General features: G+C 52.7%; 1 protein-coding gene across 1 annotated transcript; it reads left to right on the plus strand.

Moving 5' to 3' along the window:
• The first annotated feature begins 1,035 nt into the window (after nucleotides 1-1,035).
• LOC123836550 (solute carrier family 22 member 1-like) lies at nucleotides 1,036-20,967 on the plus strand. The gene is given in 11 exon segments (XM_064598319.1): nucleotides 1,036-1,723; nucleotides 6,000-6,103; nucleotides 7,870-8,024; nucleotides 9,432-9,594; nucleotides 10,714-10,873; nucleotides 11,084-11,190; nucleotides 13,614-13,665; nucleotides 13,667-13,829; nucleotides 17,011-17,119; nucleotides 17,305-17,441; nucleotides 17,577-20,967. Coding segments are annotated over 10 exon segments (1,455 nt in total). The 5' UTR covers nucleotides 1,036-1,312; the 3' UTR covers nucleotides 17,336-17,441; nucleotides 17,577-20,967.
• The last annotated feature ends 204 nt before the right edge of the window (nucleotides 20,968-21,171 follow it).

The raw sequence follows: 21,171 nt of genomic DNA on the forward strand, positions 1-21,171 counted from the left end.
CTAGTCCCTGCACTGTAGGCCCGAGGGTCTCTGTCGGCCAGGGCGCCCTACATCCTTGCCACGAAGATTCCCCCCAGGTCGCTTTCTCCAGCAAAGCCAGCAATGGGGAGAGGGAAGCCCAGCAGGGCGGCCGATACACTGTACGTGATGTAACCACACAAGAGCATGGCCATGTCTGTGGTATTTCATGCGGACAAGCCGGTCTCAGGCCCCGTGCCTACCCCAGCGTGCAAACACCAGGAGGCAGGGTCATCGGGGGCCACCTTCCCATCCCTGCCTGCCACACCCTTCCTGCCTTTCCTCACCTCCAAGGTGCAGAGCAGGCCGAGGGGCCAGTCTGGGGGGCTCCCCTAGTGCCCTCTGCTTGAGCTGTCGTCCCTTTGTGAGTCTATCCCCCCTGAACTGTGAGCCGCGTGGAGGTCGAGGCTGCCCCATTTCTGTGTCCGGAGCCTGGCACTGCTTGAAACGTAGAGGGACTCGGCGGGTATCTGGTGAGACAGCAAAACACGTGAGTTGCTGAACCAAGGGCAGGTTAATAAATTAAGGGAGGTTGCTCTGGAGTGGAACAAGGTTCGAGTTCAATGACGGTGTGAACTTGGGCAGTAGCCGGTAGCTCCCTAAGCCTCCGCTTTCCCAGCTGTGCAGTGCGGAGCGTGATAGCACCTCCCGCGAAGGCCTCCGCGAGGGGTTCGAGAACACACGCTGGAGCTCTGAATTGGCGGCTGATGGCTTTCGTCATGGGCAGTCACGGGCTGGCCGGGCTGGCCGCTGGGTCTCGAGCGTTCCCTGTGCTCGCTCGCTGCTCCCCTGTCCATGGGGCGCGGGCCTGCGTCAAACGGCCTCGGTGGCGAACGGGACGCGGAGCTGGTGGCCAGTGAGCGAGCGTGAGCCGCCCGGTTGTACACACTCTACGGTTTGCTGTCTTTGATTTAGCGGGATTCTAAACAGTTTGAAGAGGTCATCTCTCTGGAAGAGCCCTACGGAGACCGGCGGGGCGGGGGTCGCCCAGCGGCCTCTAGCTCTCTCCTCTCTCGGAGGGAACTCTGACTCCAGAGAATTCGAAGCGCCGCCTGGTTGACTGGCTTCCCTGCCAGGCCATGTGGCCGGTCACCGTCCTGCCTTCCACCCTCGCTTGACGCGGGCAGCACGGGGTGAAAAATTGCTTCCAGTTGGTCGGCTTCCAGGTCGAGCATGCTTGGACAGCAGCGTGCTCTCGAGCCAGCATTGCAGAGAAGGGCACGCGGAACATTGACCCCGGCCCTGGCAGCCAGGGCAGTTCGGCCAAAGCGATGAAGGAGGTGCTGGCCCCATTATGCCCACCGTGGATGATATTCTGGAGCAGGTCGGCGAGTTTGGCCGGTTCCAGAAGCAAGCCTTCCTGACCCTATGCCTGCTCTCAGCTGCCTTCGCCCCCATCTACGTGGGCATCGTCTTCCTGGCCTTCACCCCGGATCACCGCTGCCTGAGCCCCGGGGTGGCCGAGCTGAGCCGGCGATGCGGCTGGAGCCTGGCGGACGAGCTGAACTACACGGTGCCCGGCCCGGGGGCCATGGGCGAGGCCTTCCCCCGCCAGTGCCGCGGCTACGAGGTGGACTGGAACCGGAGCGCCCTCAGCTGCGTGGACCCGCTGGCAGGCCTGGCCACCAACAGGAGCCACCTGCCGCTGGGGCCCTGTCGCCACGGCTGGGTGTACAACACGCGGGGCTCGTCCATCGTGACCGAGGTAAGGGCAGGCCCCGGGTTTGGGGGAATGGGTGGGTTTCAGGGGCAGGGAGGAGACACACAACAAATCCTAGGAGGTTTGGTTTCGCGTCAGGAAAGAGGAGAGTTTTGTCGGCTGAGCACTTAGGATGTGCCCGGCTCCGTCCTGGGCACTCTGCCTGCTTCTGCCGTCTGGTCCCCCACAGACGCTGGGGGTTCGAGGAGCAGGGCTGGAGGGCGGGGAGACCTTTGCCAGCCAGGCTGAGCTGCATTTTTGGAACATGGGCCTACGGGGAGATGGGTTCCTCGTCTTTCTGCCCCATGGCTTCTCCAAGAGCCTGTAGAATTCCCTTGGGGTGCCGTTAGAATGGTGGGTCCCCCTTCCTCTACTCATGTGACAGCTGAGTGCCGGCTGGGGTGGTTTGGAAGCCATCCTGGCTTTGGAGTCAGATTGTTTCAATCCCAGCCGTGCCCCAGATCAGCTGGGCATCCCCGAGGATGTTACTCAGCATCTCTGAGCCTCCGCTTCCTCATGGGTGAGCCAGGGATGGCAGTCACCGGCCCCACGGGGTTGGCGAGTTCAGCTGTGCGTGGCGGCCCCACTCCCCGCCTACAGGATGGGGTAGTGGTGTCGAAGGGCCCCGCTTGCCGAGTTCAATGGGTCCTGTCTGTATTGCGCCTCGAGAATATTTTAGTAAAAAGCCACCAGATTTTTTTTTTTCCTTCGTGCATCTTTTTGAAAATTGCATTGTGACAAGTGTGGGCCCTTGGAAATTGGCTCTGAGGTCAGCTGTTCAAGCCACAGGCCAGTTTTAGTGTCAACACAGCCGAGGCTCTTACTGGAGGAAGGTGCTGGGTCCTCTCCTCTGGCCTGATCAGTACCCCGTGGTGGGGGGTGGGGGTCGGACCGGGGAGGGGGCAGAGCAGAAGTTTCCCCTTTGGGGGGAACCCTCCTACACTGTTGGTGGGAGTGCAAGCTGGTGCAGCCACTCTGGAAAACAGTGGTCTTGCTCCTCTGCCTAAACAAGACCAAACTTCCTCGTTCGGCATGAAGGCAGAGTTGCCAGGTTTAGGAAAGGAAATCCAGGGTGCCGGGTAGAATTTGAATTTCAGATAAACAACGCATTTTTAGTATTAGTACATCGCATGCAATATTTGTATTCCCTGCCTCGGTTATCAGCATCAAATATTGTGCAATATGTGGCCGGGAGGGGCAGCAGAGCCGGAGGGGGAGGGGCAGACGCAAGGGGATTGAGAGAGCTCCAGAGCCCAGTGGCTGTCTGTGGCAACAGGGGTGGGCTTCCAGGAGACCCTAGATCAAAGCACTGGCAACGATTGAGGGGATCCTCGAATTGTCACTCACAGAGGGAGTGGGGAGGAGGTAGCTGTAGGGTAGAGTGCTGAGTGTGAAGGGGGGTTCGCTGGAGACACTGGGCTGACTAGACACAGGGGCCCTAGGGTAGGGGGCCCAGGAGGACTCAGCACTCTCCCCCCATTGCTTTAAACCCGCCTTTGCCTCCGCTCCTCATCCTAAACTGCAGCTTATTCTCGGGGGGATTTGCCTTTCTGCAGAAATAATTTTTAACTTAGCCTTGCCTTGGACGTTGGAACTTGCTTGAGGGAGGATGCTGAGCCAGCTTGTTTGAATATCCCAGCGGCACTCCCCCTCTGTGCTAGGGATGGGGCCTGGGGCTCCGTCTGGGGAAGGAATGTGCATGTTCTCTGACTTCTGAGTCCCCTGCCCTGTCAGCTGCAGCCCCACAGTGGGCTGGGGGCCCCCCTCCAGGCTGGTTAACCCCGGTCTTCCCCCGCCTGGGAGCATGAGCAAGAGAAAGTCCTCAGCTCCAGGTCCCGGGAGCCCTCTATCAGCAATATCACTGTTTCTAAACTTGTCTCATCCTAGAGATCTCCTGGCTTCTGCTCTGTGATCTGCTGAGACAGGATCCACAGCAGTCTACATTCTGGCAAGGACTCTGGGTGATCTCGTGATCAGACGAGCTTGGAAAACACAGACTGTGCCTGAGACCCCAGGCACCGGCCCTGGCGGAACCCCAGTGGGCGCAGCCACCCATCTAGCGCCCCCTACTCTGCGCCACCCCAGGCTTTCCTGAGGGCTGGGCCTGTCTTCCTGGTGTGCACAAATGTGCAGGGGGGGCAGTGGTTGGGTGTGAGGTGGGGGAGGCACAGGGCATGGCAGGTGACTCTAGACACGGATCCTGAGCATAGTGGGGGCAGAGATCTCCGCAGGAGGTGGTGGTGCCGGGTAAGGCCAGATGCCCCTTCCTCCAGTCTGTGAGCGCCCTGGCTTCTGCACAGTCTGGGGGACAAGATGGCGCCCTGGGCATTTCAGGAAGGGGGGCAGGGACATCCTACAGACACACTCATGGCGAAGATTAGAACAAAAGACAAAAAACGGTGCCCTGCAGCTTTGGTGGAATCTGGCGCACACAGATTATGGTCTTGGACATTTGAGTAGAGGCTACAAAAAGACAGTTGGGCAGGTGGAGATGCAGACCCTGGGACAGCCAGATAACACCCAAGTGATCTGTCCTTCAGTCCTCTAACGGCAGGGCCCAGGGCAGGCCGGGAAAACCAGCGAACCGCAGAAGCCTCGCGGGGCCGGTATGCTTTCAGCCGAAGGGAATGAACATTTGGGTTGGTAGAGGGACCGCCTGAGATGCTGAGTGGCATCTTGTCGTGCCTCCCAGAGCTGAGCCACTCACGGGAGCAGAGCGCGGGGTCTGGGCAGCAATAGCAGGTGTAGACAGGCTCGGGATTCGTTTCTGAAAATCAAGTGGTGACCCAGAGTGCTACCTAGATTTTAATTTAAAAAGTGCTCATGTCAAGGAAGGAAGCAGCCAGTTGGAGAGAACCCCAGGCTGATGGAGCCCAGAGCCCTGGGGCCCTTAACAATCGACCCCTGAGCCCGGGGACGGGGGGTGGCGGGGGAGGCCCGGTTTTAACTGGCAACCTAGAGATTTGCGGACGGTGGTGTGTAGTAAAACCTCTATCCTGAAAGGTAAAGGGTTTGTTATTTACCTAAACCATTTTCACAGGACTTCTCCCCTCTGTGCTCACACCAGCTCTGTGAATGGAACAGGACAGGCACAGTACACACAGTTCAGACTGGGAAACTGAGGCCCACCTGCTGTCACATCTGGTAGGGGGAGCCATGAATCCAAGTAACTAGAGTGGAACAGAGACAGGGAGAAAGGAAGGATGTGCCACTGGCTGCCACCTCGTCAGGGCTGTGCCAGGGACGGGGACTCCGTGAGGGCCCCAGCTGTGGAGCTCCACACCTTACTTCTACCTCCTCTGTGCCCCGAAGAGGAAGTGGGACCCTCCTCCTCCTCCTCACGGTGCCCTGGTGTGTGTCCCCTGCGGTGGGGCTTCCCTGAAGCACAACAGAGCCCTTCCCCAGGCGGCTCTGTCCTGCCTTTGCCCCTGTCTCCCTCCTGCCTAGTCCCTCTGCTCTCTGGCTCTGGGCACAGTGCTCCCTGAGTCTCTGGCCACCCTGGGCCCCACATGCAGGACACCAGCGCGCACGCTGCTCCCTCCAAGCCCTCTCCTTGCCCATAGTGTCTTTGCTCAGCCCCTCCCCGTGGCCCCTCGCAGCCACATCGGCCATGCTGAGTCTCCAGAATTATCGGTGGGTTTCACATAATTAAATATATAATTAACAGGTACTTAATGGATGGCTTTTGACCAGTTCTGGAAATCACGTTCGATTTATTTTGCTACATTTCTGTCTTTAGGAAATTACTGTGCTGTACTTCTTTTTTTTTTTTTTTTCTTTAAAGATTTTATTTTTATTTATTTGACAGAGAGAGACAGCGAGAGAGGGAACACAAGCAGAGGGAGTGGGAGAGGGAGAAGCAGGCTTCCCACTGAGCAGGGAGCCCGACGCGGGGCTCGATCCCAGGACCCTGGGATCATGACCTGAGCCGAAGGCAGACGCTTAACGACTGAGCCACCCAGGTGCACCTGTGCTGTACTTCTTTTTAGAAGACTTATCTGTTGGCTGTGTTGTCTTTCAATAACCGGCTGTCAAAGTCAGAGCTCTTGACAGTGGTGAGGGTAGAGCAAAGATATTAGGCATATAATGGTAGTAGCTGAGGTTGGCCAGAAACCTGGAATTTGTCTTATGAAACTGTGGCAAAAGAAAATGATGTGAAACCCTTGGGGGTATCACACTTCATGGTAAACATTTACTTTGTCCGGAGAGAAGACGGAAGGGACAGTTTGACTTACAAATGGTCTTGTGTTTTCGGCCCTTCTGACTGTGGTGTGACCCGCAGTTTAACCTGGTATGTGACGACTCTTGGAAGGTGGACCTCTTTCAGTCCTGCGTGAACCTGGGCTTCTTCCTGGGCTCTCTGGGTGTCGGCTACCTTGCAGACAGGTACGTAAAGGTCAACCTGACTAAACGCAGCGGCGATGCCGTGAGGAGAACAGATCGTAGGGGACAATGGTGGAAGCATCTGGCCGGGTGAAATCTACCGCAGACGCTGACGGAGAAAGACGTGGTAGCTAGTGCTTTGGACTGAGGTAGGGCAGCACGATGGAGTATGGGCGGGGATTTAGGATGGATTTGGGGGGTCAAAACTCATGCAGATTGTATAGTTGGGGTGGTGGGCTGAGAGAAGGTGGGGACAAAGCCAGGGTTTATGCATGGAGCAGATGGGTGAGGTGAGGTTAGGGCCATTTTTTGAGACAGGACAGAAGAGGTTAGCAGCCTTTGTTGTGGGGGGAGAGGGTGGGGAGCCATCAAGAGTTCTGTCCTGGTGGGGTGCACATGGCAGCTAAGCTAAGCGTAGCCCAAGTGGTGCAGAAGAGATGTCACCTAGGGAGGTGGATGCGTGGGTTGTGCTCAGAAAAGAGGTTTGTGCTAGAGATAAATATTTGGGATTTGTTGGCAGGAGCTGGTATCTAAAGCTGTTGATGATGTTTGAGAGAAGCTAGCGGAGTGTACAGAGGCTGGTAGGGAAGGAGTTGCTGGCAAAGGAGATTTGGAAGAAATGGCAGGGAGGTAGAAAGACAACCGCTCTTCCGGGATAGTGTGAAGCTATAGAACACAAGACAGGACTGGCCTGACGGGTCCAAACCTGTGGACACGGCACCATGACTACCAGTGGCAAGGATGGTGTCAGGGGAAGGGTGAGGAAAAGAGAGAGAGGAGAAAGTAGAGTTTGTGTGTGTGGAAAACTCTGTAAGGCAAGTGGGCCAGGAAGGACAGGGGACAGGCAAAGGGTCCAGGATGGGGGTGACCCATCGTGGAGGGCTTGAGGGAGCAACAGGGCAGTGGAGGGGCTGGGCCCCAGCGGAGCAGGGGAAGCAGCCTTCCGTCAGAGGCACAGGAGACAAGATGGAGGCAGATGCAGATAACATTAGTTCTGATTGTTCTGAGGTGACAAGGTGTGAGCGTCTGACAGGAAGTTTCTACATTAGTACAGGATGAGGACATTCACTGGCTGGTGTGGAGGTATGCTGGGGAGGAACGTGGGGCTGGAGGTGAGAAGGCAAGGAGTAGGGGGATGAAGGGCCTGGGATGGAGTCTAGGAGGCAGAGGGCAGGGAACACAGAGGTTGCAGGGTGGGGAGGTCTGGGGGTGGAGACCAGGTCACTGTGACCACACAGGAGGTTGGCCCCTTGCTTCCTCAAGTAGCCACCAGAGTGCGGGATCAGGTTGGAAAAATGGAGTCAATGAAGCTCCCTACCGGGATGAAGAGTTAGCAAGTGATTTGCCCATTTCATTCATGAAAAAAGGAAAGGGAAATAATCCTCAATTGTTATACCATTAGAACTGAATATTTTCCCAGAAAACTTTCTGAGGCTGCTGATAAGACTAGCACGTTAATAATAATACAGTCTGCCGGGCGATGAGAGGGGGCACACGTGGGAACCTGCAGAACCCCCAGGTGAACCCCCCACCCCCCCGGCTGAGATGCCAGATGCCTGAGACCAGGATTCTGGCTTCCTCCTTACAGTGAGTTAATGAAGCTCAGAAGGGCCGCTGTTCCCTGAGGACCACACGGTTGGGCCCTCAGGTCCGGGGGGCAGTCCCTCAGGACAGCAGTGATGAATGCCTCCCGATCGAAACCCTTGCTGCCCCTTGGTGCCCTTTGGACCCCAAATACTCCCCACTTCCCTGTCTCCTTGCCTCTGAAGGTTTGGCTGAAAATTATGTCTCTTGCCCACCAGCCTTATCAGTGCCATCTCGGGTGTCCTCATGGCCGTGGCGCAAGACTACCTGTCTCTGCTGCTCTTCTGCCTGCTGCAGGGGCTGGTGAGCAAGGGCAGCTGGACGTCTGGCTATGTCCTGAGTAAGTGCCTGCTGGGCTGAGTTCCCACCAGGGCAGGTGGGCGGGTGGGCAGGTGGAAGGGGGTGGAGCCAAACGTGGAGGTGGGATTTAGGGGGAGAGGGGACATTTGTGGGGTCTAGAGAAATTGTCCTAGCTCTAGTTGTATGTGATTGTCTGTCTGACCGGGCAGGGCATGACGTGGGGACAGCCTCCCTCCCTCCCTCCTTCCTCCTCCCTCCCTCCCTCCCTCCCTTCCTGCCCCCCTGAAGGCTTGCAGGTCACATATTCCCTGGGCCTCCCCTGGGAATATTGGTCTCCTTTATTGGCTTCTCTTCTCCCCCATCCCTCAATGTGGCAGGACCCAGGACTTCGTCTTCCCCGTCCCCAAACCTGCTCCACCTGCAGACCCCCACTCCAGCCCCCAGCCAGTGACGTGCCCTCTGTCCAGCCACTCAGGCCAGAGGTCTGGCAGTCAGCATGGCCCCCATTTCTCTACGCCTGCTTCTGGCCCCTCAGGGGTTCTGTTGCTGGCTTTCACAGCGCACACGTGTCCACCATCTCTCCTCTGCCCCTGCCCCTGGGCCCAAGCCAACGCCATCGCTTCTCCTCCACATGGGTCACCAGTCTCAACTCAGCAGTGGACGTGGGATTGTGTTGCCCCTCTGGGCCCGGGCTCTGCACTTCATGCAGCATAGACCAGCCTCTGTAAGGCCCCCAGGACGGCCTGGCCCCGGGCACCGCCCCTCTCCCTGGAGATCTGCGTCCTTGGCTCCCACTGCCTGGAACTTCACCCTTGAGGTTCACCCCCCTGCACTGCTCTCTGAAAAACTGCAACCCCTTCACCCTCCACTCTCCCGATCCCCTTCCACCAGTGAACTCTCCGTCCCCCCCATGGCACAAAGTGCATTCTGGCCTGGCACACAATTTACGCATCTGCTGGGTGTGCCCTCTGCCCTCTCTCATGAGGACGTGGGGTTATGAGGGCACGACTCTGCCCGTGGGGCTGATGACACACCCCAAACACCCAGAGTGGTGCCAGGTCCCTGGTAGGCACCCAGGAATGCTTGTTAAATGAATGTGCGCTCCTGGGGCCGTGAGAAATCTCACAGCTCAGTCTGAAGTTTGTCGGGGCAAAGCTCTGGGGAGGAGAGAGGGGCCTGTGTTCAGGCATACCAGACCCTGAAGCACCCAGAGGACACTACAGACGGCAAAATGGGGGGATTAAAAAAGGAAGAGCTAGAGAGAAGCTGGGACCGACAGCCCGGTGTATCTCAGGGAGGCTTGAGCTGAGTAACATCAGCAGGACGAGGGGAAGGAGCCTGGGGTCAGCCAGGCAGGGGCAAGGTGCAGGGGCTCGCCGGAGGGGGGGAGGGAGGGAGGCCACGGGGAGCACAAGGAGCCCCAGGGGTGACTCATGTCCTGTTTCAGTCACAGAGTTCGTGGGCTTGGGCTACAGGCGAACGGTGGCGATCCTCTACCAGATGGCCTCCACGGGGGCCCTGCTCCTCTCTCCACCCCCGGGACCATGCTGAGTGAACTCCGACTGCCTGGTGACCTCGTGGCCACACAAGCCATCCCCCAAATGGCCACAGTGGCCACGCACTCGGGCGCAGGGCTGCTTCTGCCCTTTGTGCCATTTGCGGTGTTCTAATATTACAGGATGGCCCCTGTTACGTGGGGAGCTACCCTCAAACAGAGCCTCTGTCAATTTGCCTCCCTTTAGGTAGAGGGGCAATGCTTCAATCAGATAGGAGGCCACCTAGCCACATAGAAGGCATTTGCTGTTTGTTGAGTGAATGAGTGAATGAATGAATGAGTGAATAAAAGTTCTTGGGGAATGTGCACATTAAGCCATCGTGAGACAAACCAGTCCCAAGAGGAGGTATTAATCTTACTAGCAGACAGCACTGGGCAGGGTCCCAAGAGATAAGCAGCTGGACAGATGAGTTTTGAATTTTGATTGTGGGCCAGGGAAGGGGTGCAGAGAGGGCTATGGAGAGAAATATCTCATCCCTGCACCCTTTGTCACCATTCTGCTAGGGACAAATTATCTGCGGGTAGCACTGAAGTAGACCCAATCTCTCTAAACCAGGGCTTGCCGCTGGGAGCGGTATGTCTGTGGTCAGGACGAGCCTGCTCTCTCCCATCAGGGTGAAATCCGGGGCTCCCCAGTGGGGAAGGACGCCCTGGCTGAGTCTCGCTGGCCGGGCAGGGTGGGCCTATGCCTGAGTGTTTTCAGAAGACCTCATGCCAGAGATTCCCAATCCTCACGTTGTAACATCCTTACCCGGTTTGAAATGGACCGCATGCTATCTGTTTATTTGGTTTTGGAGATATTTGGTATCTTGTTCAACAACCCTTGTAAGACGCGGAGACACCCTGCTGTCACACAAGGGTCGGGGGCCATATGGGTCATCGATTCTGTGCGAGCAGTTTCCAGGGGAACAAGAGCTGCCAGTGGCCAGCAGAGAGTGGGACCCCTGCTCAGTGGAATGAAGGCCACAGAGGAAAACAGCAGTTCCCTTTTTGCCCCTAAGTCTGTGGCACTGAGAGTATGAGGGACCCACAGAGCTGCTTCGTGGGCACCCTGAGCCAGCGCAGGACGACCCCAGGTCCTCGTCCACTAGCTGCTTGAGGAATTACAGTCCCGAAGTGAAGAGGGTGGGTTGCTTGGGGCAATAGCACCTCTCTGAGCAGGGCTTACCATCAGACGCGCTCTGGGGAAGCCACCACATAGGGACATCGGTGTCTGCAGGTGGGTGCCCGAGTCTCCCCGGTGGATGCTATCACAGAAGAGAAACGCTCAAGTGATAAAGATAATGGACCACATCGCCCAAAAGAACGGGAAATCGCCTCTCGCTGATCTAAAGGTGACAAACTAGCAAGGGGTTTCTCATATCACTGAACTTTGGGTTGGGTTTATGATTTAGAAAATGCTTCCGGGGCTGCCTTGAGGAGCAGGAAGGCCCTGGAGGAATTTGGGGTGATGAGCGCTGAGCACAGGAATGGGTGGGGTGGCTCTGCAGGCTTCTTCTGCTCCCCCCAGCTTGGATGCAGCTGATGCTCTGACTCCCTCCTAGATGCTCTCTCTCGAAGAGGATGTCACTGAAAAGCTGAGCCCCTCCTTTGCAGACCTGTTCCACACGCCACACCTGAGGAAGCACACCTTTATTCTGATGTACCTGTGGTGAGGGGCCTTTCCTGTACCTTCCCGCAGCGGAATCGGGTGCTTGCCCGGGCACTGGGGTACTCACCCACGTACCCTGGCCCACCCCCGGGGTCTGCACCCCTCTCCAGGCTGCTTTCTTGCAGCCTCCTACCCTGTTCCCTCAGAGGACATCCAGCCGGCTCCCCATCACCCGGGCTTTGTCCTTGACATTCAGTAGCTCCCCCAACCCCAGGGGCTGAGTGGCTGGACTGTGGGCTCCCCGCCTTCAGCTGGAGCCACTCTGCTGCTGGTACACTCGTTTCTGCTTCCAGCAAGGTTTTACTAGAACCAAGGGTCCAAGCTAGTAGGGTGATGCCTGGTACATGGTAGCCCTGCAAATATTTGCTGAAGGTTGAATAAATAACCACGGTTCCACAGAATCCATCCCAAGTGCAGGAGATGCCAGCCAGGCTCACCATGCCCTCCCTTGGCCCCACCAGTCACCTGCCACGTCCCCGTGTTGGCCCCAGAGTCCTGCAGCCAGCGCACGATGGGTCCCGGGAGCCTTTGCAAACACCCCAGCTGCACTTCCATCCCCCTCTTTACTTCCTCCCCTTTCCACTCACTCTCCCCACTGCCATCCCCTAATGCACTCCTCTGGGGGGGGGGGGGCGGGTTTGACTCCTCTGCTCTCACACCCCTGCACCCACTCCCCGGGCCAATTCTGCTCTTTTTTGAAAGGTCACTCCCCTGTCCACATCCTCCGCTGGCTTCCTAACAAACTGAGGATAGAACCAAATCCCTTTCCGTGGCCTACAGGGAGCTGACCCTGAACACCCTTCCCTCCACCTGCTCCTTCCTTCCCAGCACTTCCCAGCCGCGTGACTCCAGACATCTCTGCGTTCCCTCTATGACTCAGTTTCCTTGTCAGCAAATAGGGGTAATGGGAGTACCCCCCCTCACCCGCGTGTTGGTAGATTCATGAGATAATTTGTGTAAATGGCTTAGAACCAGTGGCTCGGTACCACAGGCCACTATTTTAACATGTACATGCAATTCATGGGTTCTGCCAAAAGATGGCAGGCCTGCACATTTGTTAACTGTTCCTTGATGAAAAATCAAGCTTATACATTCTTTTCTCTTAAATCAATCTCTTCATCGGTAAGATGTGACTGTTCCATTTTACTGGGGCAAAGAGAGGGCGTGGTGAGCCTTTCGGAAATCAGGAATGATTCAGGACTAGAAACAAGAGCATCCCAATGTTTCTCTGTGTGCAGCTTTATAAAACAAGGGAGTATATTGATAAGAACTCTCAGTTGTGATCTCCGTTTTGGAGCTGATGGACAATTTACATGCTGGGATAAGACAGCAACTTCTTATCAACCAAAATCTCTACTCGCAGTGTAAATACCAATATAATGATCAAATGTTTCTAGCCTCCAAAATGATACAATGTCACCAAAAGAGACACATGGGACTCTGAATTCTCCCTGAGTGACTTGGCCTGTCCCCACTGGTCTCTGTGCCGTATTCTGTACCACTGCTACTCTTCCCTGGAATATGGGTGGAGCGTCCTCTGTGGGCTACAGGGTGGAAGAGGGAGGGGAACAGCGCTGTTGACGAAGCAGGAAAGACTTGGCTGGCACCTCCTCTGCTGTGCTTTGTGGACTTGACCTTGGGAAGATGATGATGAGGATGCCAATCATCGCTCATCTTTAGCGAGTGCTTTCTTCGTTCCCAGAACCACACCAGGCACTTACTGTGGGACAGAGAGGGGGTGCAGCAAGGGTTGTGGAGAGAAATATCTCATCTGTGCACCTTTCGTCACCGTTCTGCTGAGGGCAAGCCTGATCTGTAGGTGGCACTGGGGTAGGACACAGTGAATGAAGGCTGGTCTCTAAGCTTTATACATCTGTGGTCAGGACAAGGCTGCTGTCCCCTTGTGGGTGTGGAACAAGGGGCTCCCCCGTGGGAAAGGATGCTCTGGCTGAGACTCGAAGTTTGGGCAGGATGGGACTGTGTCTGAGTGTTCTCGGAAGACCTTATTCCATTTATTGATGAGGGAATTGAGGCACAGAGGGCTTCGTTCAGTTACTCAAGGTCACACAGCTCACACAGCAGTCTGATTGCTGAATCTGCTCACTCTGTGGTGCCTTCTGCCCATCCCCTTGTAGCTGCTGGGGCCTCAGGGTCCTCGTTTGCCATCTCGAGGACATGTCGTTGTATCCTGGAAGTCACTATGTCACATCAATCCTGAGAGGAGCTTCTCCCTGAGCGCCCCTCTAGGACAGCCTTCCTGATTTTTATCCCCTCTTCTCAAGTCGCTCCAGGACATTCCAAATCGAGGGACACCTGTTCCTCTCCAGCTCGTAGGGACCTTTGTCCTTGCTGGACAGGATCTTAACTCTCTCCCGTCCCACAGACGGAGCCTCTGCCTGAGACTGCTTCTCTTCTGTGCTCAGGTTCACCAGCTCCGTGCTCTATCAGGGCCTCATCATGCACGTGGGCGCCACGGGGGGGGAACCTCTACCTGGATTTCTTTTACTCTGCTCTGGTTGAATTCCCGACGGCCTTCATCATCCCCGCCACCATTGACCGCTGTGGCCTCATCCGCCCCTTGGCTGCGTCGAATCTGGTGGCGGGGGCAGCCTGCTTCGTCATGATCTTTATTTCACATGGTGAGTCGTGCGTTCCCCTCATCTTCTAGGTAATCAAATTATCGATCTGAAATTCAGATCGAATTTGGGAATAGTGTTTCAGGTCCTGGATGTGCCCCTTGAACAAGAACAAAGACAAAGACAGGGTGTTATCTTAGTCTACTACTGTGTTGTTGTTTTTTTTTTTTTAAATTTTAAATTGCGGTATAACATACACACAATGAGCAAATGACAAGTGTACAAGCTGATGACCGTTTGCATGTGAATGTATCTGGGCACCATGACCTAGATATGTGGAACATTTTCAACACCCCAGAAGGTTCCCCTGTGTTCCCTGACAATCCATACTGACCCCTCCTGTTCAGATCACCACTGCTCTGACCTCTGTCACCAAAAAGTAATTTTGACTGTTCTTGAACTTCATACAAAAGGACCTCTAGCAAAGGTACCCTGTGTCTTTGTCTGGCTTCATTCCGTCATTCCATCCATGAGATTTGTCCATGTTGTCACACCAGAGTGTAGTTCATTCTCTTTCACTGTTGGGCAGCATTCTACTGCCTGAATCCCGTGCTACCATCCCACGCTGACTGACACTTGTGTGGTTTCCAGCGTCTGCCTACTGGGAAAAGCTGCAGGGAATGTTCCGGCACATGTCTTTTCATGGGCATAGACTCATTTCCCGTGGGTACAAATCTGTGAGTGTTTGCTGGGTCAGGGGTGGCATCTGCGTAGCTCTAAGTCAATACAAGCAGGTTTCCAAAATGGCGGGACCAACGTACACTCCCATCAACGATGCCTGAGCGTTCCAGTTGTTTCACGTCCGTGCTAACACTGGGCATTGCTCGTCTTTTTGATACCAGCTGTTTTGGTGGGTGTGTGCTTTCGTCCATGGTTCTTACAACCCAAGATAATCCAAAGCAGAGTAACTTCAGTCAGTTTTAATTTGAGTACACAAATTGCCTTTCATATTTGTCACATTTGGGAAGATGGTTGAATAAGCACTAGGCATGTTTGCTATTTCCCCAGTTTGTGTTGCTTGTGCTCCGCCCCCGTGGGTTAAATGAGTTGTTTCGGTAAGCGTTTAGGGAGAGGGTACTGTGGGAAGTGGTTCCTGAAATCTGTACTCTCAAGAATCAGGCTGTATAGATCAGGCTGAAAATAAACAGCTCAGTTTTCTTCTCCCTCCTTGCACGAGAGAACAAAGAAGACAGGGAAAGGAACAGAGTCTATCCGAAATAGGTTTTACCCACGATCTTCCCCATCTTCCTATTTCTGGAATCCTGGAAAGATGAATGGGAGGATTTTTTTTTTTTTTTTTAAATAACAACACTAGGTGCAGAGGAGGAGCCGAAGGTCTGAGATTGTTCAGTTATCACCGGACAGAGCTCAGGCATCATGCTCCCTGGTCCCAGGTGCCCCCCGCCGCCCCGAGGGCCCTCTTCCCATCCCCCACCCTCTCCACTTGCCTCTACTGAGTCCTTGTCACGTTAGATGATAAACACTCACTCCCTCTTCCGGGAAATATTTCAAGTACCTTCTGTGTGGCCAGCACGCATCTAGACCCTGGGATCTCAGCAGTGAGCAAAGCAGAGAAAGTTCTTCCTTCATGGAGTTTACGTTCTAGAGGGAAAAAGCAAAGGTGAAGCATGGTGGGCGTTAATCCTTTGTGTGGCGGTCAGGGGCGGCCTTAGGAGACCTGAACGAGGGGAATGAGCCGAATGTACTTAGGAGTACATTCACCATCTGGGGAATGTACTTCCCAGGCAGGAGGACAGAAGTGGGAGGATCCCCGAGGAAGGTAGAGCTGAACATTCAAGGAGCAGCCAGAATCCCTGTGCCCGAAATTGGAAGAGCAGGGCAGGAGTAGGGGGACAGAGGTGGGGGTTAGCAGGGGGCAACCTTGGACGGTATCCCCTGTGTGGAAGGGAAGCACTGGGGGCTTTGGGCAGGGATGCTCCCTGCAGTCCCTCTGGCTGCTGAAGGGAGTTGGTGCCCCCAGCGCCGAGGGGGGCCAGGGCGGTAGAGGCGTTTGCCAGATTAAAGACCCCAGCGTGTGTACACACGGCCCTCCCTGCAGATACTGTCTGCGTGAACTTCCTCATCTTTTCTCTTTAGGGGGCTGGAGGGTATCCATGATTAACGGCTTGCCTTGGGCTCTCCACCTTGTGGAGACTGAGTTGGACCTGGTGGTGGGCTCATTCCTAAGGCCACCGTGTCCTCTCTCCTGGGAGCCTCCTGCTGGTGGAGGGAAATGAAGCATGTCTTCCATTAGCAGCCAGTATCTGGGGACAGGGGTCAGGATGACATGACGTCTGTGACCCCAGAGGCTTTATTAGTCACCTGGCATGTCCTGGGAGCCACTTGCTTGTTAGTGTGTGGGCTAATCCAGGTGGATGGAGCATGTGATGGGGCCCAATTCCTTGATTGGTCCTCAGTAGGGGGAGGGCTTCGTGGACCCTCATGTAATGGGGAGCCCCAGAGCCGTCTGCAGAGTCAAAGGTTTGCTTCCCTTGTACTTGCATCTGAGACTATCCTGAAAGGTGTTTTGTTTAAAAGAAAAATGTGTTTGGAAGTGAAGGCTAGACTGAGGATTAGAAATCTGGTCCGCCAGCTCCTGGGCTGCTGCCTGAGGGGCTGCATTATTGTGGGCCTCCTGTGTCAGGTGTTCCTGTGGGCCTCCTGGGTCTGTCGGGTGTTCCTGTGGGCCTCCTGGGTCTGTCGGGTGTTCCTGTGGGCCTCCTGGGTCTGTCGGGTGTTCCTGTGGGCCTCCTGGGTCAGGTGCTAGTGGCAACATTACTGCATAGGAATTAAAAAGCCGACGTTTCTGGAGCGGTCATGGTGGACGTTTAACATATATCATCTCAGGATCCCATAACAACTTGCAGGCTGGCTCTAATGCTTCCCATTTTACAGCTGGGGAAACCAAGGCCCAAAGAGGTAAGTCACTCGGCTGACAGGAGGCAGATCCAAAAAGCATGTTCTTTCCTCTGCGTAAAGGAACCCTCCCTGCTGTGTCACCATCAGGTTCTGAAACCTCTCAGGCCTCAAGTTACTTATTCCAAAATGAAAGGGTTCGACAAAGCATTCTTTCTGGCTTTTCCAGCTCTGAAGTCCAAGCTTCCTAACGTGGCTCCTCGAGGGAGGGAACTCCGTGGGCACAGTCCTCACATGAGTTCCCCACCTCCATGTGTTTCCTGTCCAGATCTACACTGGCTAAACATCACAGTGGCTTGTGTTGGCCGAATGGGAATCACCATCGTGTTCCAGATGGTGTGCCTGGTGAACGCCGAGCTGTATCCCACGTTCATCAGGTGGGTGCACCAAGTGGGGGGCGGGGATGTGTGGTTGGGTCACCACTGACACAGCTGGGCACCAGCCAGGCTCCACGAGGACCAGCATTTCCAAGACAGTTCCTCAAGGCTCCCCCAAAGGTTGGTCCATTTGGACACTGAGGTGGGTGGTGGGCATCAAAGAGAGGGTCAACGTCTAATTATAGGAGAGAATGTGAAATGGGAAGGTTGGAGTAGAGTGTGCAGCCGGCAAGCACAAGAGAACAGGCATCTGCATGGAGAGAGCCCTGGGCAAGGACTACAAGACTGAGCTTCAGCCCAGCCCTCAGCTCCGACTAGTTGGGTAAGTCCAGCAACCATGCTGACCCCTGCAGACATAACGTGCTTAAACAGAGTTCCGACTGGTACAATGACACACAAAGCATTTCTAGACATCTGCCATTTCGCCTCTAACGTCACTGTTATTTCCATTTTACAGATGAGGAAGTTGAGTTTCACAGAGGGAAAGAGAACTTGCAGGAGACACACAGCCAGAAAGTGGCAGGATTCCCTTCCCTATCTCCAGCACCTGGCAACCACTGCTCTGATTTCTCTCCCTTTGGTTTTACCTTTTCCAGAATATTATTATGTATACGAAGCAACATGGCATGTATGTAGCCTTGTGTGTTCACCTCCTTTCACTCAGCATGATGGGGCCCGATCCCTGTGGTTGCAGGCGTCCATGCTTTGCTCCTTCTGAGTGCTGAGTGGTATTCCAATGTGTGAATGATGTTCCACGATTTGCTTATCCATTGGCCAGTTTATTGGCATTGACTGTTTCCAGTTTCGAGTGATTATAATATAGCTGCTCATAAACATTCAGGTATGGGTCTTTGAGTGGATATATGTTTTCATATCTCTTGGAGTGGTTCATATGGTGCGTGTTTAAATTTATAAGAAACTGTCAGAATGTTTTCCAAAATGGCTGCACCATCTCGTATTCCACCAGCCACGTGTGAGAGATCAGGTTGCTTGATCTTGGTGTTGTCAGTTTTTTATTTGTCTAAGTGTTTCTGGGATGTAGTGGTATTATTATTGTGACTTTAATTTACATTTGCCTAATTACCATCAATGTTGAGCATCTTTGTATGTACTGATTGCCGTCTGCATTTTAGGAGACTTAGTTTTAAGTGAAGATTGTTTTTATTGTAAAAGTAATTAACCACTTTATTTAAAGTTTTAATTCTGACCTTTGTTAGAATTTGGTATATTTCCTTAAGCTCTTTTTTCTGTCTGTATGGTTTCCTATTTCCCATGCCATCGTGCTAGTGGTTTCTAAGAAATATTCCAGGTCCCCAATCTCTTAGCTACACAGCAATCTGAGCCCCTCAATCAGCCAGAAGATGCAAGGGTGACTCTGATTTACTCTCCTCTTCCCCACCTGTCCTTCATTAAAAGGCCCTGCCTAATACTCTCATCTGTAAAAGGTTGCTTGGACTGAGTACAAAGAGATGAAGGCAAACTAAAGAGAAAATCTTCTACATTTGGCAGTCCTGAGCCCAGAGTCTAAAATAGCTGGGCCAAACAATTCCATTGTCATGGCCACCGGACCCAAGGGACTGACTGAAAATGTAAACTGTCAAAGGTACTGAGTGCCTGCTCCTATGTGGAAGAAGGCCAAGCAACCCATCTCAAGATCAACCCCTTGACCATTTGTGCAGAGAGCTTGTTGATGAGGATTCTCAGTAACTAGGAACGGAAGCCAGATGTTGAGAAACGACTTTAAACATGATCCACACACACATAGCAATAAGACAGTCGTGAAAGTGCTGGCATTTTCACTAAATGGAATCAAATCTAAATCATTAAAAAAAAAAGAGGATTATTGCAGTTACTTTATTACTTTACAAGGACTACAAAGTCAAAAAATTACTATCGAAGCCATTTTGACTGTGCTTCTTATTCACAGGAGGTATTAGAAGTGAACAGTATCCTCCTTCTAACTACAGCACGTATTGTCAAGAACATTCTTTTGGCTTCAGTAGGCACTGCCTTGTGCTGAGAACTGTCTCTTCTTTTCGTCTCCTCAGTATGGTATGAACTCCCTGAGAACAGGAACGACGTACCATACGTCTCTGTGCCTCTGCACCTGTTCTCCAGCTGTGCTAAGCAGTCACTAAGTGCTTGTAGAATGGCTGAATGAATCAAGCACCACAACACCGTGAATTTTACATAAGGGACCCAGTTCCCTACTTCTTCTAGCTTCTGTGTGCTTATTCAGTTTTTTACTTTTTTAAGATGTAGTTTCTTAAAATAATAAAAAAATAATGTTTTTTTTTCATTCTTGTCTTGGAAATCACACTGAAGCTATTAGAAGAATGAGAATAAACCCTGCAAATGCCAGCTTTGAAACGAGGATGACCCTGAAAGACAAGGTGTAAGAAGAAGGGCTGCCTAATGCAGTGAGGTTTCAGAGGGTCTGGAAGATTCCAGGGATGCACACTGTGACAGTGACTCGTGGACAAGACCAGCAGTTTTCCACAGTAGGAAGCCTACCTGGGAGGGTATAACCCACGATCCCTTGTTTGCAGTAACAGGATGGATATAGGGTCTCGAGACATAGGCTTCATTCCCTGAACACTGGGAGGCTGAAGGTGAAGCTGGGAGAGTGAGACCAGGAGAGAACCTTCAGGGATCTTGGGGATAGCTGTGTCCTGCAAGGCAGGGTGGAGGAGAGAGACCCTGCATTGTGAGGAATTCTGCACTGTCAACCCCTGTAGATTGAGAGTGAGAGACGTTAAAACATCTGATCACATACAACCCTGGTCAAAAAGAGAATTTTTACTAGCCTAGAACATGATCTGGCCCTTCCCCACAAATTCTTCTGAAATGGTTGATACAGGAAGAAATCACAGTATTAAAGATGAATAATAAAAAAGTAATTCACCCAGTTATACAAATACATCATGAGAGAAAAAGAGAAAGGAACAGATAAAGCAAATGACAGATGAAGGATACACTCTAGAAAAATATTGTCACAAAGGAGATGAAAATTGTAACCCCAAATACCTCAATTAATGCAAAATATTAATTAATCAGTCATATTTAGAAAATAAGAGTTTAAAGCAGAGATAAAAGTTCCCGAGAAGATATGGGATAAGATGATTGAAATGGAAACCTATCTGAAAGCAGGGCAAAGGAGAACTGATCTCGTGAGGGAAAGGCAAGGCAGGGATAAGAATTGCAAAATGAAATTGAAATAAGTGAAGTTTAAAAGTCTTGGAGATCACAAGCACATGCGTACACATGCACTTGTCCCAAAGAAGATAACTGAAATCATGGAACAAAAAACCTTCAAGGAAAAAAAAAAACCTTTACAGAAACTTCTGGAAATAAAAAAATGTTTTTATGATTCTATGATTTGAAGTGGCACTTGGTGAAACAGGAAAAACGGACTCAGAAGGAACAATGATAAAGAATATTCTAGTTAAGTTACTGGGCCCAAAGTGTAAGTCACGGATATAGGGAGAATATCAAGGATTGTCAACTTGATAATCATTGAATGTGCGATTAAAGTGAATGTGATTTTGACAACAGAACAGCAGTAAATGTCATAAATCTGACAATAAAGAAATGCTAGAAGACAAGGAAGGGAGAGGGGATGTTGCATGTGGTATAATAGACTGGTTTCCTTAGTATATTTTCTTCAGCTTGGAAAAAAATATATTATTAAAGCTGATATGGGGCACCTGGGTGGCTTAGTGGGTTGAGCATCTGACTTCTGATTTCGGCTCAGGTCATGGTCTCAGGGTTGTGAGTTGAGCCCCATGTCAGGCTCTGAGCTCAGTGGGGAGTCGGCTTGGGATTCTCTCTCTCCCTCTTCCCTCTACCCGTTCCCCCACTCGCCTGTGGGCTCTCTTGCTCTCAAATAAATAAATAAATAAAATCTTTTTTTAAAAGCTGATGAATTATGTAGTGTTTTAGGTGTATTTTAAGATGTAAAGGCAAACACTGAAACAGTGGTATAGTTTACTAAAAGCAGAGCATGAAGGGGTGGAGGAAGTGGAAATATATAAATTTTATAATTGTTTATA

This window comes from Mirounga angustirostris, unplaced genomic scaffold (assembly GCF_029215605.1).
Source record: "Mirounga angustirostris isolate CCGP_5_RB_7025 unplaced genomic scaffold, mMirAng1.0.hap1 SCAF_8, whole genome shotgun sequence".
NCBI classification, from domain to species: Eukaryota; Metazoa; Chordata; class Mammalia; order Carnivora; family Phocidae; genus Mirounga; species Mirounga angustirostris.